Source organism: Lathamus discolor, chromosome 16, assembly GCF_037157495.1.
Source record: "Lathamus discolor isolate bLatDis1 chromosome 16, bLatDis1.hap1, whole genome shotgun sequence".
Taxonomy (NCBI): Eukaryota; Metazoa; Chordata; class Aves; order Psittaciformes; family Psittacidae; genus Lathamus; species Lathamus discolor.
Window position 1 is genome coordinate 2,694,563 of NC_088899.1, and position 27,112 is coordinate 2,721,674.

Consider the following 27,112-nt stretch of genomic DNA (forward strand, 5'->3'; position numbering starts at 1 on the left):
GCTGCTTTTGGTCACTTCAGGCTCTTTTTCCTCTCCTCACCCCTGGTGCGGTGCAGGAAATGACTAAAATCCTTCAAACCTCCCCAAAACCACTCCTGATTCGCGCCAGGCTCTTCCCAGCGCCCGCACCAGCAGCTCCCGGCTTGTTCCCGTTCCCGGGATGCTCATCCCGATGCACGGTTGATTTCCAGGCTGTATTTGCAGGGTGAAGCTGCCCGGAGCAGCGGTCGGGAGCCGCTGGTCCACGGCGCAGGCTCAGAGCACCGGGATTACCGGCACGGCTCCAAATCCCCGGGCGCTGTGACCCAAATCCCCCATGACCCGAGGCCCTGTGCCAGCACCGCGGGGGTGGTTACAGCCATAGAGAGGACCGGTGAGGATGGATGCATCCACCAGCATCTCCTATGGGCTATTCGGAGGGTCCCCCCTGGCCTCTCTGCTGTGAGCCCCATCCGGCACAACGCGTACCCCAGCACAGGCTGCGGTGGAGGTTTTGCCTTCACCAGCAGCACCAACCCTTTCTACTTGCTCAGGTCCCAGCTTGACGAAGCGCTCACAAGGCCAGGCCCTGGCCTCCATCCCGCTCCCGCGAGGCAATTAAATACCCTCATAAATCCTCCTGAAGTAAATGAGACTTAATCACAGGCTTAAAGCCGAGCCCTGTTCAGCCCTTGGCAGCAGCAAGAGTTCCCCTCAGCCCTTCCCAGCTCCAGGAGCCTGTCCCACTCACCAGGGTCCCTGTTGCCGAGGGTCCTGTATCCTGCCTGGCTCTCACCGCTTCCCAGGGGAGAATCCCCTGGGAGCTGCCGAACGGGCTGTGCTCGGTGGGGGCTGTGGGCAGGAGCACACAGGGACACAAGGGGCCAGTTCCTCCTTTGGAGGCTGGCATCACAGTTCATGGGATGCCTGCACATTTATCCACGTCTCCTTTGGGTGCGAAGCTCTGCCTGGGGCTGCCTGGTCTGTTTGCCCCCCACCTCGCGCTCTGCTCCTGGTCCTTCCCTGCGTGGCACAAACGAGGCCCTTGGCTTCCAGACTCCTCTAAAGCTCTGCAAAAAGAGAGCAGCAGGTTTGGAGCGGAGGAGACGGAGTCAAACCGGGTCCCGAGGAGCAGGAGGGTCTGCAGCAAGGACCCTCCCCGTGTCCCTCCATCAATCTCCCCCACCAAGCCCAAAAGGAACCCGAGGAAAGCAGCCACAGACCCCTCAGCCTGTTGGTTTATTCATAAACCACCGGGTCATGAATGATGCACCAGGTGCTGGTTGTGCTTTTGCCCCTACCCTCACGCAGTTACTCCATAACAGGCTATGGAGGTTGGGTGGTCCATGAGAGTGGGCTCATCCCAACAGGATTATTTCCAAACACAGGCCGAGGAGCTGCTCTGGGAGGAAGTTCTTCACTTTGGGGAGGAAGGCTCCACGTTCATCAGCTTCAGCAAGTGCCCAAGGGGTTCTAGAGACTCCTGCTGGGGCAGTTGCTTCGCCAGCTCAAAGGCTTTCAGCCCCAGCTCCCGAGCCTGGGATGAAACGGGAAAGGCAAAGGAATTGTCAGGGAATTGGCTTCTCTCACACTGGAAGAGCGGCTCCGGAGCAGCTCCAGCTCCTGAGGGTGACCTGAACAAGCTGCTTTGCAGGAGAGAGTAAAGCTGCCAGCAGTGATCGCGGTTGGGATCCAGTGGTGCAGACAGAAGAGATTACTAACACCCCCCCCACGCTGGGGGTCATCACCTCCCATCGAACGCAGCAGCTCACTGAGCGCTCCCAAAGCTGTCTCTGGGAGAACACAGCTGTATTGACTCAGTCTGCACTAAATCCCTCGTTTCCCTCGGCAGCTCTTCCAGGGATTAGGCATTCTCACAATTATAGAGCTTTCCCTTTTCTCCTAATTTGAATTTGCTTCTTTATGGCTTCCAGCCACTGACTCACAGCACCGCGGCTTCCTCCGATACAATGGGACCGTCAATAACCTGGGTCTGACCCGCCAGGATACAGGCAGCAGCAGCCCAGGATTTGGAGCGATAGCCCGAGCAAAGAGGCCTCATTTCCAGCTGGATTCTGCTCAGCCCTTCCTCAAAACCTGTGTTAGAGAACGGGGCATTCCGAAGCGAAAATTCCCTCTGGAATTTTTAGCCATAAAAATGCAGGGGTGCAAAAGCAAAACTGAATCACAGGGTCCAACCGAGGGCCACAGCCACGGCAGGGGTCTGGCTCAAGGAGGGCACACGTGAGGCCCGTGTCTTGCTCCCTGCAGAACCTGTGCCCTGATGGCTAAATGCAGCCTGTGACCAGCAGTGCCCTGCCAGGAGATCCCAGGGAAAGGAGGAACCCGGAGAATGGGGAGAACTGCAGGATCCTGCCCCTCTGCTGCGCTCTGAGACCCCCCCTGCAGCCCTGCTCCAGCTCTGGGGCAGCAGCACAAGAGGGACGTGGAGCTGCTGGAGCGAGGCCAGAGGAGGCCATGGAGATGCTGCGAGGGCTGGAGCAGCTCTGCTCTGGAGCCAGGCTGAGAGAGCTGGGCTGGGGCAGCCTGGACAAGAGAAGGCTCCTGAAGGGGAGACCTGAGAGCAGCTCCAGTGCCTAAAGGGGCTGCAGGAAACCTGGAGAGGGGCTTGGGACAAGGGCCTGTAGGGACAGGCCAAGGGGAATGGCTTGAACCTGCCCGAGGGGAGACTGAGCTGAGCTCTTAGGCAGAAGCTCTTCCCTGTGAGGGTGCTGAGGCGCTGGCACAGGGTGCCCAGAGAAGCTGTGGCTGCCCCATCCCTGGCAGTGCTCAAGGCCAGGTTGGACACAGGGGCTTGGAGCAAGCTGCTCCAGTGGAAGGGGTCCCTGCCCGTGGCAGGGGTTGGAGCTGGGTGAGCTTTAAGGTCCCTTCAACCCAAATCATTCTATGGTGCTATGGATCCACTGTGGCCTGACAGAGACCCACACAGATCCAGTGGGATGTATTAGCCTTGACAGAGGGCAGACCAGGAGCAGCTTCATGCAGGGTCACTGAGACAGCTCCGTCCTTGGTCACCCGGCACTGCGAGCCTGTCATGGACTTGGGAATGGTGCCAGGGGAACAGAGCAACTGGCTCCATGGGACGAGGTGAGCATAGAACACAGTTCAGCACTTCCCCTGCACCATTTCCCTGGGCAAAACCTACCTTTGGGATATCCATGAGCAGGTAGTGAAGCATGGCAAGAGCATGCAGGACTCTGGCAGTTTCCCCAGGTTGTTGTGTTGGTGCCTGTTCTCTGATGTCTAATATGGCATTCAGCACTCGGATTCCTTCCACTTGCTGGGCTTTGGCTGCATCGGGAATGAAAGAGTCCTGTTGGATGTATGTCTGTGTGCAAGATAATGCATTCAAAACTGGCCAATTATCTCTTCTAGACATCAAAGCGTTTCTACTGCAAGCAGCAACGTGGCATCCCCAGCTCCATGCAAATTGCACACCCATTAGCAGGTATCTTTTCACCCAGTCAGTGATTGTGTTGATTAGCCTTTAGTAAGGATGTGGAGTCAAAACAGCTGCATGAAAAGAGCAACTTTCATACTCCTGTCAGAACCAAGATGCTATCAGGAAGCCCTGGCCTGGGGTGGCTCCGACTGCACTGACTGCTGATGGAGACAGTGCCTGTAATGGGGTTTATAGAAACCTCTCTCTTCTCTGACCATACCCTTATTGGCAGAGATTGTAGAAAGAGGACAAGGACCAGAGTCTACTTCAGGGGAGCACAGGGTTGTAGCATCCATGTGAGCACGTTTCCTAATGCTTTTTATCATAGAATCCCAGCCTGGTTTGTGCTTGGAATTGCCCCAACCCCTGTGCAGGACCTTTGCTTGTCTCAGGCACCTTTCTGTCCTAGTGAGAGATTCCCCAGCTTCTCTCCCAAGAGTATTCCCTAGATTAACACATCAAATTATCAGTACACGCTATTCCACAGTGTTCTGTTGCTTCGGAAGATAGAGTTGCAAACCTGCCTAAGTGAGCTGAAATGTCACTTGCACAGAATTCAATGGAGACAAAGGAGCTGCAGAGAAATGAGAATGTTGAAGTGGAACCGAATGCCTGAAAGGCAAAATCCTGTATTTGAAGTCACTGCCAAGGGCACAGTGAAACCAGAAAGGGCAAAGCTGTCTTTCCACCTGAACACCCTCATTCCTCAAGTGGCCTCATTCGCTCCATCCATCCCTGAGCATCAGCACCAGACAGACCCGTGACTGCCTTGCAGCTCGGCCCGTGTAAACGCCACACAAACCATGACCTGGAGGATGTATGGATTCTCTCAAATCCCATCTCCAGACAGCTCTGTGCCTTGGAGGTGCTTACTCATGGGCTCCTCACTGACTTCCCTCTCCTTGGTGAACACGGATGTTTCCGGTTGCGGCTTGAGAACCTGCTGCTGGGCTCGGAGTGACTTCAGGAGAAAGGAACGCCAGGCGCCGGTCACCTACCCGGAAACAAGTGAATTATTGCACTTTATGAACACCCAGAGTTTAGCAACTGCTTGTTCTATAAACACCGTGTGCTGCAGTGCTCGGCCTGGCTGCAATACCTCACACTGGGATCTGACTGCTCCTACCCCATCTTTTGTGTGCGCTCGCAGCCCAGAAACCAACCGTATCCTGGGCTGCATCCAAAGGAGCGTGACCAGCAGGTCCAAGGAGGTGATCCTGCCCCTCTGCTCTGCTCTCGTGAGCCCTCACCTGGAGCATTGTGTGCAGTTCTGGTGTCCTCAACATAAAAAGGACATGGAACTGTTGGAACAAGTCCAGAGGAGGCCACGAGGATGAGCAGGGGCTGGAGCAGCTCCCTTATGAAGACAGGCTGAGGAAGTTGGGGCTGTTCAGCCTGGAGAAGAGAAGCCACGTGGAGACCTCAGAGCAGCTTCCAGTGTCTGAAGGGGGCCTATAGGGATGCTGGGGATGGACTCTTCATCAGGGACTGTAGTGACAGGACAAGGGGTAACGGGTTCAAACTGAAACAGGGGAAGTTTAGATTGGCTATAAGGAGGAAGTTCTTTACTGTGAGGGTGCTGAGGCATTGGAATGGGTTGCCCAGGGAGGTTGTGAGTGCTCCATCCCTGGCAGTGTTCAAGGCCAGGTTGGACAGAGCCTTGGGTGGGATGATTTAGTGTGAGGTGTCCCTGCCCATGGCAGGGGGTTGGAACTGGATGATCTTGAGGTCCTTTCCAACCCAAAGTATTCTATGGTTCTATGATCCCAGTGGCAGCCTGGGCTGGGAGCTCAATTCTCCACCAGAGTGTGAAGTTTCATCAGACTTCAAGTAATGTGACTAAGCAGATAACCAAATTGGGCTGGTGGGCTTGAAGGCTGTGGGGAGAATGAGGCTGATGCTGCCAAAGCCCTGTTTCCACAGAAAATCAGGATAGGCAAAGGAAAGCTCTTTTTTCCCCCCAATTATTAGAGGGATTAGAGAACTATTCCTTCCCTTGCTTGATCCCCCTGGTCCAACAACCTTTTATCCTTGTGACTTTTACTCTTAGCATCAATTTTAGGTGGCTCCTTTTTATCTGCTGCTTTTCCCTGGCTATGGCAACTCCTCAGCGACCCTCTTTCCTTGTGGGTGTCTCTTTAACCTCTGGCGCAGGGTAGGTGGTAGCAAAACTGGTTTGGAACAAGGTTTAATTGTCCAAATCGAAGACAATTTGAACAGGAATCTGTAACCCAGGACAGGATTAGTGTCTGCTGGGCGTAACGCAGGGCAATATTTAAGTACGAAAAGGGTTTCTGAGATTGATCCTAAAAGGCCGCCCTGGCAACTGATACCGTCGCCATCATATTAAAGGCAATCAGAAATAGGAAGAACATTAGGAAAAGCACAGGGACAAAAGAGAAAGAGCTAAAGGATGACCTGTGGTGTTACCAACCTCAGCGTAGAGTGAGTTTGCTATGTCCCTTTTGTTCTGGCGGAAGAAAATATCAGCCATGTGGAAATAGCCTCCAGAGGCCTCGATAGACTTTAGTCCAAACGCAGCGCTAGCGAGGTAAACCTGCAATCAATACTTAAAATGAAGCCAAACTCAGAGGTTTAATGTTCACCTCAAACCTGGGACACTTTTCCTTATGGATTAGTGATATTGCAAGCAGTCACTTTTTTTTTCCTGTGTAACTATAGTGTGAGATACACCTGATGGTGCCTGTGCAACGTGGTACTAAAAAGGTGCGGTTTGGGTTTGATGCAAAGGAATATGATGCTCCCAGATTCCCTGCAAGCTGGGGCAGAGGAACCTCACTGCAGCGTGACCCCAAGGAAGCACAGAGCAGGTTTCATAGGACCACAGAATCCCAGGCTGGTTTGGGTTGAAGGGACCTTAAAGCTCACCCAGCTCCAACTCCTCTGGGCACCCTGTGCCAGCACCTCAGCACCCTCACAGGGAAGAGCTTCTGCCTAAGAGCTCATCTCAGTCTCCCCTCGGGCAGATTCAAACCATTCCCCTTGGCCTGTCCCTACAGGCCCTTGTCCCAAGCCCCTCTCCAGGTTCCCTGCAGCCCCTTTAGGCACTGGAGCTGCTCTCAGGTCTCCCCTTCAGGAGCCTTCTCTTCTCCAGGCTGAACAATAGGGATTTGCAATCCTGATTTTAGGTACCAATGGGTACACTGTACATCATACCTGAACTGCTGAGCCCTAAGGCATCTGTGTGGCCACATTTAGCCAAAGTTGTGCTTTACCAGTCATCTGTATTCCCCTGAAGTGACACTTAGACCTTGTCTTTACTGCGTCTGCTTATAGATTTATCTATCAAGCAGCTTTGTTACGGTGCTGAGAGGAACAGACATTCCGACCCCAAGGTGCCCCTTATCCAACAGATAAGTTACTCTATATTTTCGCATTCATTTTCCTCCGTTCTCTGCTGTTAGACAGCAGTTTCTTGTCAGCTGCTGTTTAACCAGTTCCTAATTTAACTGTTTAAATGTCTGGTTCAACAGCATTTTCAATCCCTTTAGCCACAGGAACGGGCTGTCAGATTTGAAGTGCCACCCCCCTGTTCCTGGGGATGCTTTGCCTGTCATTTGATCCTCCAAAGGCAGATGAACTCCGTGACATCCTATTTTTGTCCCATGTGGACTAAATTTATCCAGTGCGGAGTGATGTATACTCACTACTGTTGAATTTGATAGTAGCTTTGTGTGGGTGTAATGATGACATTCAGTTGGAGAGGATTAGATCTCTAGTATAACATATACAGCCCTGTCCTTGCTTTGTCGGTGAACCTTTGGGGAGAGTCTCCTCTGTGCCATTGGTTTTTTTCGGTATCCTAAATCTGGTGCCCAAAGGGGCGTCAGGTAATAGCTTTTTGCTATTAGCAAGTGGCTGCTCTACGTCAGAACAGCCTGAGACCTGCCTGAACTTTGGCTGCGTGTCTGAGATCTGCTGAGAGTCACACGCCAGCTCAGAATAGCTGGAATGCACCACTGCCTTCCACTGCCTTCCCACTGCCTTCCACTGCCCTGGCTCTGGCTGCAGTGCAGGAAACTGGATCGGCTCGAAGGTCTCTTTAACCTGACCTGCTCTGTGATCCTACGCTGGAGTCTGCCTGCTGAGGTTTCCGTACTGATCTGAAGTGTTAGGGAACTGAAGCCGTTCTGCCTTTCAGTTTGCTTACGTCGTTTGCCAGGTGGTACAAAGCCTTCTCAAAGTTCCCTGTAGCAGCACAGAACAGCCCCAGGCTCCGATGCAGTTTGTACTGAACAGCAGCACTGCAGTCTGGAGTTCTGAGGATGATCCACTCGGCTTGGGACAGATACTTTGATGCCTCTGGGAGATGTCCAGCACCTGAAACAACCCATAGAGATAAGCAAGATAAAGAGCACGTTTGAACTCAGAAATGTAGAGAACGCTGCCTTCTGCCCCTGTGCAGTAGCTCAATATTGAGACCAAGCTGTGGATTCCACACATCTCTCCTGAATGCTCCTTAGTCAAGCAGGTGTCCAAAACCTGATTTACGGCCAGGCCGAGTGTCCCGAGCTGCCAGGGGAGCCAGGAGCCGTGTATGGCATTCAGTGTGTCCACACACGTGTTCCAGACAGGTTAGCTCTGGGCAGCCGCTGCTGACTCACGCAATATCACACTGGAATTACTCATGGCACTTTTTCCCCCTTCCCTCGCCACACCATTTACGACAATCCTGGAGACAGCTCCATTCTGCTGGCAGAGCACTCATTGTGTGTGCCCCTGCAGTGGGGATGATTTATGGTGATTTCTCAGGCCTTACGTGCAGCTGGGGGGAGCAGTTCCCCACATGCAGAGTGCTAATGGGACCTTTTGTCTGGAGCATAGAGGCTGTGGCAAAAAGCTCGGCTGCGGGCAGGGTGTGCTTTTGTGAATGAACCGAGGTGCTCCTCTCATGCAATAGCCTCACAAAATGTGTGCTGGCTCCCTGAGATAAGAGCACAACCAAGCACCCTGGGGAATTTAAGGCTTTTGAGAATCATAGGAAGCCACAGAGGGAAAGGAGAGATTTTCACACTGCTTCTCTTGTGGGAGTGGGCAGAGGGAGCAAACATTTCATCTGCTTTCATTGCTCCCCCATCGCCGATGAGGGACTCTTTTCCCCAGACCCACACTGGAAAGGGGTGTGTGTGACTCCTCCAATCGCTCTGAAATGCCCTTGAGGCAGGGCAGGGGAGAGAACATGGCACAATGTTGAAAGGCAGAGCTGCTCCTTCCCTGATAAATGCTAAAAGGAAACCAGAAACCTGACCCAAGGGAGGTCTTGCCCTTGCCAGTGTTGCTATTTAGACAATACTTAACCAGCGGAGGCCTCAGCCAAGAGGAGATAAGCAGGCACCAGTTGCAGGGAATCGGAGCCGTACACCTCGATGCTGAAGCGCAGCGCATGCAGAGCCGCCGGCCGCGCTTCCTCATGCTTCCCAGCCCAAAGAAAGTCCCGGGCTGTGCTGTACGCCACGTCGATGATGTGTTTCTGCAGGGAAACACAAGGATAGGGACACAGTGAGCAAAGGAGTCAAGCTTGCAAACTGTGAAAGTGATTGTAACGTTGTCTGTGTCTGTAGTCGAGGGACGGAAATCAAAGCTGTCGTATCAGAGCCTGGCTTTCGCTCCTGCTCCTAGAAGGAATAGCCTTGGACATCCTCTTAGCTCAGGTGGTGTCTTAGGAGACAAAGAATCCTTTACACCTACCCAAAAGGGCTAATAAGGCTGCGGCAATAAAGGCTGTGAAGCACAGAAAATGACCATCACAAGACACAGAAAAGAATTAGACAAAGGGGCTGCGGCGGGGGTTTGCTGACGGTAACAACGGTGACTCAGAGCATACGGGCTGCCAAGCTGGTGCCAGCATGGGCATAGCTCCAGCAGCAGGAGACACGGTCTGCAGGCAAGCAGAAGGCTCCTCACACGGTGCTGCAGCTTCCTCCCCCCCTCTCCTGGCCAGTTCTGGGCCTGGTATTTTGGGCACGGAGTCTGGAAAGGCAGTCAAAATGCTAACACCCCAACGCACTGCACTGTGCTTTGGGACACCCATTGCCCCAGCCGGGCCCGGGGCTCAAAGCTTCTGCTTCTCTGTTTGCTGCCAGAATCCAGACCGTTTCCTGTACGTGCAGCTGCTCCCTGCCTCCTGCAGCCCACATTTGGTCTTTTCACCCTTTGCAGCATCTGAGCCAGTCACCAGCTCCACAAGCACTCCATCGGAATGCCTGTGCGCTGCCAGGAGCTCCAAGGCAACTGTGGGTGCTGTGCCCCTACGACGTGCAGAGGGATGCCAGGGAAAGAGCCAGGATGATTGTTTTATGGTTGTCTTTGCTTGCAGCATAGCCCTTGCCAACTCCCAGCACTTCTGTGCTGGCTCTTCACACAAGTGGTGCGGTGGGAAAGCTGCCTGGAAAGAATCCTGTCGGTGCTGTGCCTCGCAGTGCTGCCATGGTAAGTCAGGAAGGCACTCGCTCTGCTCTTGCTCAGAGGCACGGGCAGGCCTGTGCAGCAAGGAAAATACCACCTTACCTCTTCATTGCTTTCTGTGTTCCTACTGGGGCTGAGCAGAGGGCAGAAATACGAAATCCCAATGCTTTTGGAGGCCAGGCTTTGGCATTTTGCTGAGCTTTAAGTGCTTAAAGAAGGGCAGAGAGGATCAAGCCATGGGTGAAGGAACAGCTCAGGGACAGAGGGCCTCAAGGACAGCCTGGGAGTGTTTCCTGGAGATCCTGCCTGAGATAAAGGGGCATCATTTCTGGATAAGGATTGCTTTGAAGAATGCACCCCAGGGGGACAGCACCCAGATACAGCACGAAGAGCTAGGACACACAGCACCCCCTCCCTACCCCCTGAGCTACCAGCATATAGACAGTGAAACAGCCACACACCAAACCCAAACCGTGCTGGGGAGCATGTGGCACCCAGGAGAAAGTCAGTACATGCTGGGGGCACAGAGCAGTAGAAGCTGTTATTCATCAGGCTGCCTTTTCTGTCCATGCCACTCTTTGATGCAACCAGCACCAGCTCTGGTGTGTGGGTACCAGCAGATTGTCATCTGGGGAGGTGCTGGAGATCAGCATCATTCCTTTTAACTCCTTGTCAATGGGATCATCGCTGCTTCTCGTGATGCAAAGCTATCTTAAACATCTGCAGTGAGGACAAGGTGAGGGTTAGAGCCTTGCACAGCTCGCAGGAGGAGAAGAAAGGGCAGGAGACAACAGGAGCCCTGCGGCACTGAATATTTAAGGCTGTGCAGTTACAAGCCTTCTGGGGATCGTTAGCTCTGGCCCTGAACCGTTTTCATCTTGCCCTTAGCCCCATGCCCGGGGCCTGCAGGCTCTGAGCTCTTTTCATGTGTGCCGCAATTACAGAGGTTTCTCTGAAGATGCCCCCACGCAGTTTTCCCCTGGTTGGGGTTTGAGGAGGCCGAGGACCCCAGCTCTGCTGCAGGTGGGAGCAGGGGGCTGGGAACACGCCTGTGGTTCAATGCCACGTTCATTTACTCACTCACGGGCACCAAAAGTGATGCCACGCTTGAAGAAGCGATGATTTCAAGAGGAAGGCTTCCAGTGTGAGGCGAGAGCCCTGCAGCCATGGCGAGCAGTGGTGCTGGAGGCTGCAGAGCTGGCTGAGCACGCAGCTTTCCCGCAGGTGAGGCTATTCTACAAACAGAAACTTGGAGCTGTGTCAGTGTGGAGGTGCTGGCTGCAGGCACCCCCCAGGCTACACTGACAAAAGCAGATTTCTATCAACAAAGCTCTGGAGCACAGATGAGGTACGGAACTCAGAACCTGGCTCTCGGCTTCATGCACCTTCCCTTAAGCCACAGGGCATGTCGATGTGCACAAGCTTTCCTGTGTCCTGACTGAGGCGTGAGCTGCCTGTTTGCTAAACAAACAGCACGCAGGAGTTTGGGAGCTACAGCAGAAGTGTTCCTTTGGGCAGGCTTTGAGCAGGTTTTCTCTCTGATCATCAGAAAACACAGCTTTCCCCTGAGCTCCAAAGGCCTTTTCCGAAGCATTTTTGTCGCCTCTGTGAATAGGAACGTGACGAAGCCACAGCAAGACAGGGCATTAAATCATCTCACTCTCTCCATACCACTCTTCCGGCAGTCCAGGCACAACGCTGCCTGCCCTGTGCCTTGCTGTGTGTAAAGACAGACCCCACTTGTGGGCTAGCAGTGGCCACTGCAGCCTTGCTGTGAAGGTGAGCAGGTAAGGAGCAAGATGTTTCCGCTTCTTCACTCCTTAGGAAGGAAGGAAGGCAGAGTGTCCCAGCACACGCTGTTCCCAGCACCTATTATATTTCAATGGTCTGGAGACAAAGGTCAGAGAACAAATGTAATAGAGCTGTTAAAGAGCCTGTAAACCCCTCCACTTGGGTGGCTTCCCCACAAAGACAGGCCAGGGCTCAGCTCAAGCTGTGGCAGTCGCTCTCTGCTCACATGTGCCAGCCAAGGAGCTGCTCTCCCTTCTCCACCGCCTCTTCCCCTGGCACCTCGGGAAAAGCAAGGATTAGCTTCCAGCTAATCAAGGAGCACTTCCTTGATCTGGCCTCACGTGGTCTTTTGTAATGTACGTAGCGTGATTTTAGTTGCTCTGCGTTCAGTGATGCAACAAGACCCGTGCCTGATATCAGGTGGAGTTCCTTGGAAAAGCTTCAAGCTGTTGAGGACACGAAACCCCTGCCCCAGCGAGACCCATTTAAACGTTTTGCCTTCTTTGGAGCCTTTATAAAAGATTAGCTTAAAACTTGAAGCCAACCCGGACCAAAGGAACTTCTGCAGGTTCTTGGTGTTTCTGGGACATTCTTTGGACCTTGGTCCACAACCCCGCCTGGGGTCTTCAAACACAAAGGATTCTCAAAACCAAACTGCAATGATGTTCCCCCCAGTGGCACCCTGGGATGGATGGGTACCAGCTCCCTTGCAGCCGTTCTGCTGTCCTGCTCTCCTGCCATGAGGAGCTATGCAATGTTAGAAGGATGATTTATTTTTCCGGGCAGGATTTTCAGCAGCAGATGCATTTGGGCGGGTGATTTTATTTTATCAACACTGTGGGAAAGCAGATCCTGCCATCCCATAAACAAAAAAACAAAAAGAGACTTGAAAACCGCTGGGGCTGGAAAGGAGCTGCACATCTGCACCACCCACGAGGCCAAAAAGCACAGATAAAAGACTTAGTGGGAAAGGGCGTTTAAGCTGGGCAGCTAAACAAAGGGAGGGGATTCATTTCTTTGCCCCCCCCCGGAAGGGGAATCCCTCCCATCAGTGAGGGGTGGGCCCAGCCTGGAAGAAGCAAAACTCAGCTGCATCACAGACTAACGGGGGAGATGGACTAATTCCTGGCAAGGGGAGAGATCCAGGAATGCTGCTGCTGCTGTGGGAAGCTCAGGACTTCGAGGAAGGACTGGGAAAGGGGCAACAAGCTCCTCGAATCATGCAGAGGATGCTCCACTCCCCTTCTGGCAGAGGTTTACTTTAAAAACCCAACCCTAAAGCTCTGCAGCGAGCACTGATGAAGCTGTCAGGTGCCCTCCCAGCCCTGCGTACATCAAAGGACAGGAAGAAGAGATCTAATGTGATTCCAGTGGCAGCGCTTTGAAGTGGATTTGGTTCGTCTTGTACGTACCTGCCTCCTCAGCAGCTGCTCCATGCCACGCTTTCTCTCTCTTTCCGTAGGGGGACACGGGAGGGACGTGCGGATTGGGACCAGCAGCTGGCATATTTGCTTGTGGATACTGACCCAGTCAGCTTTCTGATGATCCTTATCACTAACAAAATAAGGGAAGAGTGGTACCAGTGTGTGCTCAGAAATGCTGTCAGGAAAGGCTATTGCCTTCGTGGCTTCTGGACTTTCACCCCAAGAAGTACTCGCAAAAGTCACCAGCTGTTTGCTCACACAGCACTTAATATGCTCTTGATATTCCCAAACATGGGAAAGGGTTGGAGCAGCTCTGCTCTGGAGCCAGGCTGAGAGAGCTGGGCTGGGGCAGCCTGGACAAGAGAAGGCTCCTGAAGGGGAGACCTGAGAGCAGCTCCAGTGCCTAAAGGGGCTGCAGGGAACCTGGAGAGGGGCTTGGGACAAGGGCCTGTAGGGACAGGCCAAGGGGAATGGCTTGAACCTGCCCGAGGGGAGACTGAGCTGAGCTCTTAGGCAGAAGCTCTTCCCTGTGAGGGTGCAGAGGCGCTGGCACAGGGTGCCCAGAGAAGCTGTGGCTGCCCCATCCCTGGCAGTGCTCAAGGCCAGGTTGGACACAGGGGCTTGGAGCAAGCTGCTCCAGTGGAAGGGGTCCCTGCCCGTGGCAGGGGTTGGAGCTGGATGAGCTTTAAGGTCCCTTCCAACCCAAACCCGGCTGGGGTTCCATGACACAGGAGCACGGTGCTCTCCTGCCAGGTCCCTGTGACTGTGGCTGTTAAAACCTTATTTAAACCACTCACACAATGCCCGATACGGTTGGGTTTGAACAAATCTCTGCCTTTCAGCCCAGCTTCATCCCGGGCCTTCTCCCTGGCTCCATCCTGGGTCTTGTCCCCCATCCCTGCCACCTTCTTGTCCCCCATCCCTGCCTCTTAAGCTGTATCCTGGTACTTGTCCCTGCGACCTGAGCCTCCTCCCCCGGCCCTGGTTCCACATCCATACCCCAGGTGCTGTCCCTGTCTCCCAGCCCTTACCCTGGGCCTGCCCCAGTGCCCCTGCCTCGCCGTGGCGCCGCTCCCTGCCTCTTGCCCTGTCCCTGTGCCCCAGGCCGCACCGCAGACGTCGTCCCTGCCCTCACCCTGCGGCCACCCCGGTGCCCGGGGGCCTGCTCCTGCCTCCCGGTCCCGGTGCCCCCCTCCTCACCAACAGCGCTTGAGGCGGCAGCGGCCGCAGCACCGCTCGCACGGGCGGGACCCCTCCACCGCGCCGCAGCCTCACGCGTTACCACGGCAACACTTCCGGGAGAGGCTACTTCCGGCGGAAGTGGAGCTGGCGGCGGGGCTGGGCTCGGCCCGGTGCGGTACTGGGGGCTATGGCGGAGGCGCGGTCCCGGTCCCGGTCCCCCCCTCGGGTCCCCCCCCCTCACCAATAGCGCGTGAGGCGGCAGCGGCCGCAGCGCACCCGCGCCGCGGCCCCGCACAGCTCGCACGGGCAGGACCCCTCCACCGCGCCGCCGCCGCCGCGTTACCACGGCAACACTTCCGGGAGCGGCTACTTCCGGCGGAAGTGGAGCTGGCGGCGGAGCGGAGCGGGGCGGGGCTCGGCACCGGTGGCTATGGCGGAGGCGGAGGCGCGGTCCCGCTCCCGGTCCCGGTGCGGGAGCGCGGCCGAGGCGCGGGTGCGCGCTTGGGCGGCGGGGCACGCGGCGCGCGGGCGGCGCGTGGCGCTGGTGACGTCGGGCGGGACGCGCGTGGCGCTGGAGGCGCGCCCGGTGCGGTTCCTGGAGAACTTCAGCAGCGGGCGGCGGGGGGCGGGCTCCGCCGAGCGCCTCGTGGCGGCCGGGTACGCGGTGTGCTTCCTGCACCGCGCCCGCTCCGCCTTCCCCTGGGCCCGCAGCCTCCCGCAGCACGGCCCCGCGCTGCTCGATGCCTTCCGCCTCAGCCCCGGAGCCACCTCGGCCGTGGCCGCTGACTCGGCCGCGCTGCTGCCGGCGCTGCGCTGTTATCACCGCGCCCGGGAGCAGGGGCTGCTGCTGCCCGTGGAGTTCACCGAGCTCGAGGAGTACCTGGAGCTGCTGCGGGCCGCGGCTCGCGCGCTGGCGCCGCTCGGTACGGCGGCTGGGAGCGGGGAGAGCGGGACGGGTCGTCCCCCCCCCCGTCGGGGGATGGGGGGCAGCGGGGAGCTCGGGTCCCGGTGCGGGAGGGGAACCCCATGGGTACGGTCTCGGGGGGCACGGGGTGAGGGGATGGGGCAGCCCCGGTGGGTGGCAATGGGGATCCCGCTGAGGTGGGGGGGGGGGGTCAGCGCTGCGCTGCTGTAGGGGGTTGCGGAGGGGATGGCAGCCCGGGCGCTCTGGTCCGTCCCGGGGCAGCAGCAGGGGCTGAGCACTGCCGTGTTTCCCGCAGGCGCCAGTGTCATGTTCTACCTGGCAGCCGCTGTGTCGGATTTCTACATCCCCGCCTCGGAGCTGCCCGAGCACAAGATCCAGTCCTCGGAGGGACCCCTTCAGGTGAGGCCTCCCCAGCATCCCCCCCCCCCACCCAGTGCCCACTGGACAAGAGAAGGCTCCTGAAGGGGAGACCTGAGAGCAGCTCCAGTGCCTGAAGGGGCTGCAGGGAACTTGGAGAGGGGCTTGGGACAAGGGCCTGTAGGGACAGGCCAAGGGGAATGGCTTGAACCTGCCCGAGGGGAGGCTGAGATGAGCTCTTAGGCAGAAGAACACTTCAGACCACCCTGGTTATTAATACCAGGCTGATGGTTTAGCTTTATGGGGCACACTGGTGACATTTTAACCTTGTCTGGGGAGATCTGGCCAAATACTGCCTTGGAAAGCTTCCCAGTGGAAATATAACATGAACTGAAGCCAGAATTTCCCAATTCCCCCCACCTCTTACTAAACCACATCAAAATGTTTTTACTGAACTTTTCCTCTGCTCTCTTTCTCCAATGTAGATTACACTGAAGATGGTGCCAAAAATGCTGTCTCCTCTCGTCAAAGAATGGGCCCCAGAGGCGTTTGTTATCTCCTTTAAACTGGAGACGGATCCCTTGATCTTAATCGATAAATCACGGCAGGCTCTGGAGAAGTACCATCACCAGGTGGTGGTAGCCAATATCCTGGAGTCCCGGAGAACCACCGTCATTATCGTCACCAAAGACTCACAGACTCCGCTCTCTCTTTCCGAGGAGGAAATAGCTCAAGGCGTGGAAATAGAGGAGAAGATAGTGAACTATCTGCAGGGCCAGCACACCCTCTTTATAGAGAAGAAGGTCTGAGGACCGGCTCTGAATGAAATGGGAGATGTTTTCTCTCCCAGGTGAATGCTCAGCGGACCCCGATGCGAAAAGCTGCCGTCCAGAACAGCATCACTTCTCTGCACCGTGGTAATGGTTATTGATGCTTGGTTTGAAGGGAAGCCGTGCCAGAGGATGGTATTCCTTCTGGTGGTTCAAGAAGGGAAGGATGTGTTGCTTTCTTCCTGTTCTGTGGACTGGGAGGACTGGGAGGTGGAGAAATGTTATCTATGTCTGTATATAAAAGATTGTCCTGAATCTGCTTCCTCAAAGTTTCTTTTTGGATTGTTGGATGGAAGGAGCGGGGCTTGGCAGCAAACGTGCTGGTTTTGTGGCTGGAGTGGAGTGACAGAGCTGGCAATGACCCGGTATGGACAGTGGATGGTGAAACAAGGGTGCTGAAAGATGGAGCATGAGGTGGTACCAACTTGGGAGAGCATCTTTTGCTCCAGGGGCAATCCAGTGGACCTGTGCTTCGAGAGCTGTGCACAAACATGGTTCACAGCCTGGGTACTGTAGCAGTGTCCCTGAAGCAGCTGTTCCACAAAGGTTTTCCTTCCAGTGTGCGTGTTTGTGGGTCGCTGGTGGGGATAAAGGCAAGGAGCACGGAACACGGGCAGTGGTCTCTGAGCGTGGCATGGGACAAGAGGTTGGAGGAAAGGAGTTGGTGGGGAGGTGAATGAAAGCCTGGGGGGGGGTGGTGGTGATGATCAGCTTGGGAGGAGAGCTGCTTCCTGGCTGTTTGGATGGGAACCATAACACTGGTTCTCTCTTAAGTCCTGCTTCCCTGTGGTTACCGACATGAAGCATATTTTTGCCACGCTTGCAAGAAGCGCTGTGCAATTTTGGGGTAAAAAACTTAAAGCTGCAGCTCTGTGGTTGTCCATGGTGTGCCTATTTGCAGGCTTTCCTTGAGATAAATTCACTGGAAGCCTGTAAGGAAAGGCAGAAGTGTGCAGGAATGCTGCTTTCACGCTGGAAGCTTCTCCAGTGCTCTGTTTAAAACCAGGTAATGACATTGATCAGCTGGAAATTGGGTGTGCTCGTAGAAAGAGCAGAATAAGTGCAGAAGAGCAAGGAAAGAGTGAGGATGGGCTCAGCGGATCAGGAGGGAGCACTGGATGCTAAAGGACACCGGGGAGGATGTGTTCAGTGATGGGAGAAACAGCCCAGGTGAGTCAGGGCTGCTGGGGCCCTGCTAGGACATGGAACCAAGTATCCACATGGCTGGGATGGATACTTGCAGCAGGTGGAGAGAACTGAAGTTCATGGATGTGGAAGCGCCTGTCAGATGTGCAGGTAGGGAAGCAGAAGGTGATGGAGCGTCCGACGTGTGTTTGTGTGAGATGGAGCATCCTGCGCACGTATTGTCTGCAGGCATGAGCCTTGCGAGCTGCCTGTCTTCATCTTCCAGTCCATAACCAGTGTGAACATTGAGTCCTCCTGGTGCAGGGCTTTCCATGGGCTTTCTTTAGAGTCCTGCACTTACAAGCAGGGGTGGGTCAGCAAAGGTGAGAACGTGAAAACCTGTGTGAGCTGAACATGACCTTGGAGGAGCGTTGGGACAAGGGGTGGGAGATGTGCAACAAGCACTGGATGTTCTGGGCTCTTACTATGATTGCTGGACCATGGAGATGCTGCGAGGGCTGGAGCAGCTCTGCTCTGGAGCCAGGCTGAGAGAGCTGGGCTGGGGCAGCCTGGACAAGAGAAGGCTCCTGAAGGGGAGACCTGAGAGCAGCTCCAGTGCCTAAAGGGGCTGCAGGAAACCTGGAGAGGGGCTTGGGACAAGGGCCTGTAGGGACAGGCCAAGGGGAATGGCTTGAACCTGCCCGAGGGGAGACTGAGCTGAGCTCTTAGGCAGAAGCTCTTCCCTGTGAGGGTGCTGAGGCGCTGGCACAGGGTGCCCAGAGAAGCTGTGGCTGCCCCATCCCTGGCAGTGCTCAAGGCCAGGTTGGACACAGGGGCTTGGAGCAAGCTGCTCCAGTGGAAGGGGTCCCTGCCCGTGGCAGGTGTTGGAGCTGGAAGGGCTCCAAGCTCCCTTCCAGCATCATTGTTCTGTGATGGTTTGTGATTCACTTGGAGGTTCTTGTCTGATTTTGCTGCCTTTATTCAGTGACTTGGGCAGTTTCTCGCTCCACGTGGCTCTGCTGTTGCACCGATCGTCTTCCAGAGGCTGTTTGAAGAACAAAATTGATGGTGCCGTTTGTTTTCCAGCTCTGAACTATTTGAGAGGGGCTCCTTGGGTAGCAGAGGGTTGAGCCGTGTTCCCATGGATGTCAGTGAATTTGCCATTGGCTTTCCTTTAGACAATGTCCATGTTTTTATAACAACTGTGAAGGAGATGTTTGTGATGACGATTCCAAGCTTGCCACGGGTGCTTAGTTTAGTGCAGTGACTCTGTTTAAAACAAACTCCTTCTCTTATATTTATTCTCACATAATTTGCTTTCCTCTCTAGCCCTGGGATCGCTTCCAGTAAGGACAAATGGATTTTGCTGGGTGTAGTCCTTGATTTCCTTCAGTTTTCCTACTCTTCTGTTGTGCTTTGAGTACTGCCGAGAGTTACCACCAACTCCTTTTGTGGTGTCCTAAGGTAAAACTGGGGCTGGTGGCTCAGCTTGGACAGTTCCTCTGTTACGTGCTTTACTTAGGGCAACAGATGCAGGAGTTTGGGGAAACTGATTGCAGTTCCGCGACTGTTCGGGCCTTGGCTTTTGGGTTTCATGGAGCACATCTGATTCTCAAAGTCGCCTGCTTGGCAATCTGGTTCCTCGGGGCACATAAAGCCATCGTTTAGCATCTTTAAGATGCTGCTGCGGGAGGGTTTCAATGAGTAGTGTGAGCCTTTGGGAGGGAGCATCGCTGCTGCAGGGCTTCAGCGCTGGGTCTTCTCCCATCTTCCCCACGAGGTGGCAGGCGGATGACAAAAATATCCCAGCTTTGGGTTTGCTTCCTTTGATCCTTCGGCCTTGCCCCGTTTCCTCGGGATTCCTGCGGCTGCCGAGCAGTTATTCACACTGCAATGGAAACACAGATCCGTGTCCGTGGCGGGTGGCGAACTGCAAGTTGTCACCATCCTCCTCTCTGGGATGCTTTTGGTGCCGTACGATGTTTGTGTGCAGCTTCCTGGAGGAGTCTGCTTTGGGATATCACTGCCAGGCTTTGCTCTTTAAGGCTTGTTGTTACCTTACCGATGGCATTACCTGCGGTAGTCACTGATAACGCGGTGACCTGGGCAGGGATGCAGCTCTGCCTTCCCCCAGGCTGGCCCCGGCAGTGAGGGATGCCAGCCCGGATGTGTTTTGGGATGCTTGGAGATTGTTTTCTTGCCTCTTCACCTAAAGAAACCCTGCCTGTCTCTGGCACAGAGCGATGGATGTGCTTGTGCTTTAGCTGCAACCCTTTGCCTGCTCTGGGTCTCCAATGCCCCTCTGCTGCAGGGTCCTATTCCCTGGGCCTCTGCTTTCCATCATGGTTGGTGCAAACCAGCCCAGAGATGCCTCCTGAGCCCTGCAGGGTGTGGGGCTGGCTCCAGGGCTTTGGGTCCTATTCCTCTGCTTGTTTTTTGCTGGTTGTCTTTAGGAGGGACACGATGATGCTGCAGATGGGGCTGAAGAGGTGTCTTGTGGAAGGGCACAGCCCGGGGTACTGGCATTGTTCAACGCAAGAACAGAGGGTGGTGGGAGGGAGGTTTTGGGAGGCTTGGAATGATAACGATAGGAAAAGGGCAGTTGAGGCCAGAGGCTGGTGCAGGCTCTGTGGTATAGAGGGGCCTGACCTGCGGATGGTGAGGTGCAAGTGGATGGGATCTGTCCTGATCTTGCTTTGGGAAGCTGAGGGATCGGGAAGGGATGGAGCAAAGATGCAGGTAAATGCAGGAGGTCGCTCGGGGGGGCTCTCATGAACCAGAGTAAACAGATTGCAAGCTCTGCTTGGTCTGGGGATCTCCGGGAGCAATTCCACCTGCCAAAGGTTGTTCCTGGTGATAAGAGTGAGTTCCTGCTTACACATTTGCTTCTGAAGCGGGCTCGAAGGGTTACTGCAGAGAGCAGCCACTGCTGGTTTTACACTGGTCATTGATCTGAGCTTTGCCTCAATCAGTGCCTCTGCCCAGAGTGCCATTTGTCCTGTCCTCGGGGCGGTTCGGTCCCTTTGTGCTGGCTCTTGTCCAACAGCCCGCGGTGTTTCGGAGGGCTGGTCGATACCTCCTGCGCCAGATGTGACAGCAGCAGAACACGTCGCTGCTGGAAGGGAAAGAGGCAACAGTGGTGGCCTGAGCTTGCTCGTGGTACCAGCCGTGCTGCTTGAGGCAGCGTGAGGAGAGGATGCGGGTGTGAGGGTATGGGTGAGATGCTCGTTGCCGAGGAGCTTGCTGGGGAAGGCACCTCTGCACGTGTAGAACCCATCCCAAAACAGCGACTGCAGGGGTGCAGCAGGAGATGCTCGCTAACGGGAGCCCTGCGGTGAGCTGTTTGCTCTTCTCAAGTAGGATGCTTTGGAGGCGGTAGGGATAAAGGTGCTGGAGACACTTGCAGGGCTCCCCTCATCCTCACAGCTCTTTTTTCAGCCTGTGGAAAAGTTCTTGGTCCCATTACCACAAACTGTACAGGTTCCTGTTGGTCTGCAAGAGAAACCATCAGTGCAGGAGCCAGCCACAGGAGTTGCTCCTAGAGGGAGATGATGGTCCTGTTTCCGGCCATAAAGCAGAGCAGCTTTCAGCTTAGTTTGGAGGGGATCTGGCAACATTTAGGTGGGATCTGGAGGATGAGCAGGGGCTGGAGCAGCTCCTGTATGGAGCCAGGTTGAGAACATTGGGGCTGTTCAGGCTGGAGAAGAGAAGCTGTGTGGAGACCTCAGAGCAGCTTCCAGTGTCTGAAGGGGGCTGCAAGGACGCTGGAGAGGGACTCTTCATCAGGGACTGTAGGGACAGGACAAGGGGTGATGGGTTCAAACTGAAACAGGGGAAGTTCAGGTTGGAGATAAGAAAAGAGCTCTTTATTGTGAGGGTGCTGAGGCGCTGGCACAGGGTGCCCAGAGAAGCTGTGGCTGCCCCATCCCTGGCAGTGCTCAAGGCCAGGTTGGACACAGGGGCTTGGAGCAAGCTGCTCCAGTGGAAGGGGTCCCTGCCCGTGGCAGGGGCTGGAGCTGGAGGAGCTTTAAGGTCCCTTCCAACCCAAACCAGGCTGGGGTTCTGTGACTCCATGAAAGCCGTGCGCAGGTTGGAGCCAGGGGGGTGTGTGTCGGTTTAGTAGAGCTGTGAGCTCTTCAGAATGCCCATGGAGCAAGTGGGCAGCCGGATTTAAACTGCAGAGCGCAGTGTTTTGCTCTGCTCCATGCAGGAAAGCTGCGGGCCCGCCGGGTTTGACCCCTCCTTGCACAAGCTGTAGTTTCCAACCACAGGGAAAGCCGCAGGGTGTTTTCCATCCATAGGGCTGCAAAATGCAGAGTGGAAACGTGATTGATTTGAGCCTTAGGATGTGATTGCACTGGGTCCTCTGTTAAACCCGATGTGTGGAAGAGAGGAACAGGCTCGTTCGGGCTCCTGCCTTCTCCTCCTGCTCTTGCTCCTCGTATTTCTTCACGCTGACGCCCTCTCCATCGGGCTGCAGGATCGCTCCAGCAGTTCCAGGCTCAGATTTGTGCTGGGATGCGCAGTGTTTGCCCTGGCAGCTTCTCCTCATGGCTCCCTCTCAGCGCCGCTCTTCCTGTTGCTCCTGTCATGAATGCGTGTCTATAGCAAGAGTGGTCTTTACTGGGTGAAGGCGGAGGGAGCGTTGTTGCAGCTGGGCTGGGTGAAGGACAAAGCCATCAGGGGAAATAGCAGGGGCTGCCTATGTGTGAAGAGCAATGAATTTACTTGAATTCCTCCTGCTACATGGTGCCGGAGTCCCCCGGTAGGTGACAGGCCTGAAACCACCCCATTTCTACCCACTTTTCATGCAGGAATGAGACTTCTTACAGGAAAATGTATTCTTCAATGACCAAACCATGTTACAAGCTTAATGCTCCTCGTTCATAATGAAACAACTTCCCTGCAGCTCCCATACTGGGCATCTTTTCTGTGTTTTTCAAGCAGGTAAAAGACACACTGGAGATGTGGTTTTCATCCCAAAGAAGGCTCTTTATGCTGCCCAGATGATGTCACTGCTCCATGCTTGTGAACCAGACACTGTTGGTTGTGAGCATCCATTGTTTGGGGGAGCATCCCCCTTGTTTTACAGAATCACCAGAGCCTCCCGCAGTGCCCCACGTTAACGGGTTAATTGCTCTTGTTGCTCTGCGTACCGGGACGTGCAGCCTTTCTTGTTCCTAAATGACCTGCTCTGTACATGGTGCACTCCAGGACCAAAGGTCCGGACACGTTCCTGTCTGCTGCAGAGTGAATGCAGCTTTTAGCTGGACCGCTCAAGCGTGAGGGGTTACGTTGATGCATCCCCTGTAATGCAAAGAGCCAGGGCACAGACGTGTGCGACTGGGCTTGTCTCTAGCAGGTACATGGGGAGATGCTGCCTGGGCTTTGGCAGGAGGCTCAGCACATCCACGCACCCCCAGAAAGCCTGGGGCCACGCATCCCCGGACACCAGCGTGGGGGATTTTCAGTTTCAATGCATCTCCAGGGTGTTTGTATCAGACCTTATGTGGGGAGAGAATGTTTAAACCGGAGTTATCCCAAATCCAGGTGAAAACCCTGCAGTTGCGACTGGGAATTCTCATCCCAAACTGGGGATTCCCTAGAGCCAAGCTGCAAAGTATTAATTAACCAACCCCCTGAGCATCAGCATGGATGCTGGTTCCTGTGTGCAGGCTGCAGGGGAGCAGGCATCTGTGAGCTTGTAAATGGCTCTAAAGGGAGGGACATGGGGAAGTAACCGGGGGGTCAGCGCCAATAGAGCTCTTTGGGCAAAGCTGAGCCCACAGGCTCTAAAAGATGCCAAGGAGGTCACAGACCTCAGGAGTTCTCACTTGTAGCTGAGAATTCCCAGTTGTAGCTGAGGCAACCGAGGGATTTCCACGAGGATTTGGGATAACTCTGGGTTAAACCATTCTCTTCCAATATAAGGTATGCTGCAACCCCCCTGCTTGTTGAGGTGCACTGGAACTGAAAGCCCCACACAGTGGTGCTGAGGGATGTGTGGCCGCATGCTTTCTGATGGCAATGATTTATTACAGCTGAGATTTGAGCCGTGGGGCTGTTCTTAAGCACACCGCAAGGGGTTCCTCAATGGGTTTTAGCTGGTGAGATAGGAGTGAGCTCTGAACTTCAGGCTGTGCAGCCACATCAGCCTGGTGCTGTGCATGAGCTCATTGCTTCTGCCGAGAGCCAGGGCTGACATCGCGCCAGCTTTGGCTCAGGGCTGTAAGCACTCGCCTGCCTTTAGTGATAATGGCAAAGAAACATCACCGGAGATGAGTGGCCCAAAGGCAAGGAGGTGCGAAATAGCTCTTGCTATGTCAGCTGCACTGGTCCTTCTGCAGCACAGGGCAGTGGGAGCAGAGTCTTCCTCCTGCACTACGGGATCAAGCGCAGGCTGGTTCAGGGATGGCTCCCAACCAGGCACAGGACCACAAACGTGCACAACTGACTTGTCCTTGGGGCAAACTCTGCTTGGAAACCCTCACGTATAACGTGTTTGAGGATGCATCTGAATCAATGGCATAGTCTCAAGGTGGGAAAACCAGAGCCCTGTGTATGGAAATAGCTTTTTGACTTGTGTCCATGGGGAAGAGGGTTATCCACTGTCTGTCTTCCGCATCTGCAGTGGCTTCCTTGAGCTGCTTTGTGTTGCCACTCTGGTGTGTCAGGAGCAGTGTGGAGGGGGGACCCAGCTTGGTCACGATACTGGGTCAATACAATACAGCAGTGGTCCCAATACAATCTCATTTGTGTTGGAACGTTAGCCCTTGTGTTTCAGTTCCACAGGGAAGAGCGGGATAGGCGACAAGCATCACATGGAAGAGCTGAAGAGGTTCTGGATGAGGCCACCCAGAGGCCTCATAAGTGTAAGCCTTGGACTTGATGGTCTTGAAGGTATTCTCCAGCCTAGCTGATGCTATGATTTTCATGCAGGGGAGTTGGAGGCAGCCTGTCCTGTGTCCTCTCTGCTTGTAATGTGGTTTTGCCACATCCAGATGTTAGCCTGGTACCTACGAGATCTGAATGCAGTCGTTGGCAGTCACAAACCAATTCTGAGTGGGGAAAGCTGAAACAAGTGGTATCAGATCCATGATTACAGCAGCAGGGTCTTGACTGACTTCCTCTGCCTGGCTTGTACACAAACTCATGCCCTAGGAGGGGAAATGATGGCTTGGTCCACGAACAGAACAGCTGAAACATCACTTAGGCAGTGTTAGCCCAGCTGGACCGCTCATCTCGAGCCTCTTCAGATGCTCCATTTGGGATGCAGCCCTGTTAAGAGCCATTAGCAAGTGCTCACCGCTGCGCTTAGCAGCAGTCTTGAAGTGACTGGTCAGATTCTTACCACGGCTCATGTTTGCTTAACCTCCCGTTGAAGTAACTGGGGTAGAGCTTTAGGTATTCCACTTTGCTTCTACATACTGACTGTGAAAATAAACGGCTTTCAGGAGGGAAATCAAACTACTTCATAAAGCTCCTGTTGGAGCAGTTCCTAAAGCCGGGTGCTTTGCTGCTGTCTCCTACAGGAGACTCCCCAAGCAAACCCCTGGTTCCTGGTTCCTTTTCCTCTGTGTTACGTACATCGTCCCCACATCCGTGATGCACAGTTTCAGTGAATGGGATGAGGGAACACGGTCTGGCCCCGTGTGCCTCTGCAGAGACTGGCTCGCATAAGGAAACTGGTACCCAGGGGTAGGGTTTGTGTGAATGGCAGGTCCTGATGCTGAGCTTGCAGCTCACACAGCACACTCAGCCCTCACCAGCCTCAAACCCATCCTTTGCAGCCTTTTAATCAAAGGCAGGGCAACGAGCACTCTGTGGCCATCTGCTTTGTGCGTGGATTGATCCACACGTGTCCCTGGGGATGGAGCCAGCGTGGTGCAGCCTCCAACCTGCTGCTTCTCTGCATCGCAGATGGGCTGCCGCGTGTGGTTCTTCTCAGTGCATCGTAGGGGAAATGCGTGTTTTATAATCTCCTTGAGTAGCAAGTGAATAGAAGGCTTCCCAAACCGTGAGTAAGGGTTTCATGCTTGCTGTGTCTCTGTGGTTTATTACGCTGCGAGTGTTAGTGTGCAGAATTAGTGTTATAACCTCTTAGTGGCCTCCCTAACGGTGTGTATCTGCATGCCTTCTCCTCCTGAGCAGCTTCAGAGCCGGCTGCTCTGCAGATAAACCCATTTTCTAATACGAACCTAAGAGGAAATCCCTGGTCTTCAGTCAGACTCCACTTAAACAGGGTATTTTGGTTCAATGCTGCTTGCTTGCACTGAAGGGAAAACACAGGCTTGCTCCTGGTCAGTTATGGGGTCATTGGTGATGAGGGATTTTCCATTGCTGGCTGCTGCTCTGGCTTCTTTTCTTTAGTTTTCCTTCAATTCTGTGCTTAACAAAGTGCATTTAAAGAGGTGGCAGAGTTCAGTGCTCAGAAACAGCCACAGCAAACCCGTCTCTGTGTCATCCCTTTAGCATCAAACACCTGAGAGCTGGGAAGAAGGGATGCCTGAATGGAGAGGGAGCAGTAAGTCACAAGCAGAGTTTTATCAAGGCTTTCTGTAGCGGTAAATGGGCATTTTAGCCCAACGGTGACTTTGGTAGAAGGAGATCCTTGCCTTTGATTTTAAATCCAGTATCAAACCCCTTGTTTGAAACAGGGCATTGGGGTTGGGGGTTTCTTGTTGGTTGGTTGGGGCTTTTTTGCCAGATTGAGACCAAAAAGGAAGATGTGGGGTTTTTTTTGCCTGAATAAAAATCAAATTTAAGCTGAATTTTGCTGTGCCCAGAGTGGAGCTGAAAGGGGAAAAACCTTTGCTTTTCTGTGAGGAAAACTGTCTTCTCCCTAGTTCTCATTCGGATACCAGGTCTACTTGGACATGTCTGGAGAAGCAGCCTTCCAGTGTCTGAAGGGGGCTATAGGGATGCTGGGGATGAACTCCTCATCAGGGACTGTAGTGATAGGACAAGGGGTAACGGGTTAAAACTGAAACAGGGGAATTTTAGATTGGATCTAAGGAAGAAGTTCTTTACTGTGAGGGTGGTGAGGCACTGGAATGGGTTGCCCAGGGAAGCTGTGAGTGCTCCATCCCTGGCAGTGTTCAAGGCCAGGTTGGACAGAGCCTTGGGTGGGATGGTTTAGTGTGAGGTGTCCCTGCCCATGGCAGGGGGTTGGAACTGGATGATCTTAAGGTCCTTTCCAACCCAAACTGTTCTATGGTTCTATGATTCCGTGTTTCTGTCAATGTGCTCCTAATACAAACATCTTTTCCCATTTCTTGCACTTGAACTACCAAAGAATCTGTGGCAATCGGGGTGATGGTCTCATTATTGAGTCAGGTTTGAAGGGCTGGTGCACAGCATCGTTTTATTGTACTGGCCATCCCATAAACACCAATCCATTCACTGCCTGGCTTTGAATTTGATGATGAAAGTAAGGAATATGGCAGTGGGTTTTTCCCAGCTCGTGAAACCCATGCCTACACATCAGAGGTGAGGCATATTCCATGATCTAGAGGTAAACTGAATCCTTGGAATACCTGTGGAGAGACTGCTGTGCTCCTGCAACAAACAGAGCACTGCGACTGAAGCTGGATCTCTACAAACCTTTAGT

The 27,112-nt window shown here is 54.3% G+C and overlaps 2 protein-coding genes across 2 annotated transcripts; one reads left to right on the forward strand and one right to left on the reverse strand.

Annotated features, from left to right (window-relative positions):
• Positions 1 to 1,199: 1,199 nt before the first annotated feature.
• ZMYND12 (zinc finger MYND-type containing 12) lies at positions 1,200 to 14,636 on the reverse strand (the record flags this gene model as incomplete). Its single annotated transcript, XM_065696837.1, is given in 9 exon segments — positions 1,200 to 1,516; positions 3,146 to 3,291; positions 4,316 to 4,436; positions 5,877 to 5,999; positions 7,614 to 7,783; positions 8,762 to 8,933; positions 13,072 to 13,213; positions 14,507 to 14,591; positions 14,594 to 14,636. Coding segments are annotated over 9 exon segments (1,122 nt in total), but the record flags the coding sequence as incomplete, so codon positions are not given.
• On the forward strand, positions 14,471 to 16,632 carry PPCS (phosphopantothenoylcysteine synthetase). The gene is made up of 3 exons (XM_065696856.1): positions 14,471 to 15,188; positions 15,486 to 15,589; positions 16,033 to 16,632. The coding sequence occupies exons 1-3, from the start codon at positions 14,696 to 14,698 to the stop codon at positions 16,354 to 16,356; spliced, it is 921 nt and encodes a 306-aa protein (XP_065552928.1). The 5' UTR covers positions 14,471 to 14,695; the 3' UTR covers positions 16,357 to 16,632.
• The last annotated feature ends 10,480 nt before the right edge of the window (positions 16,633 to 27,112 follow it).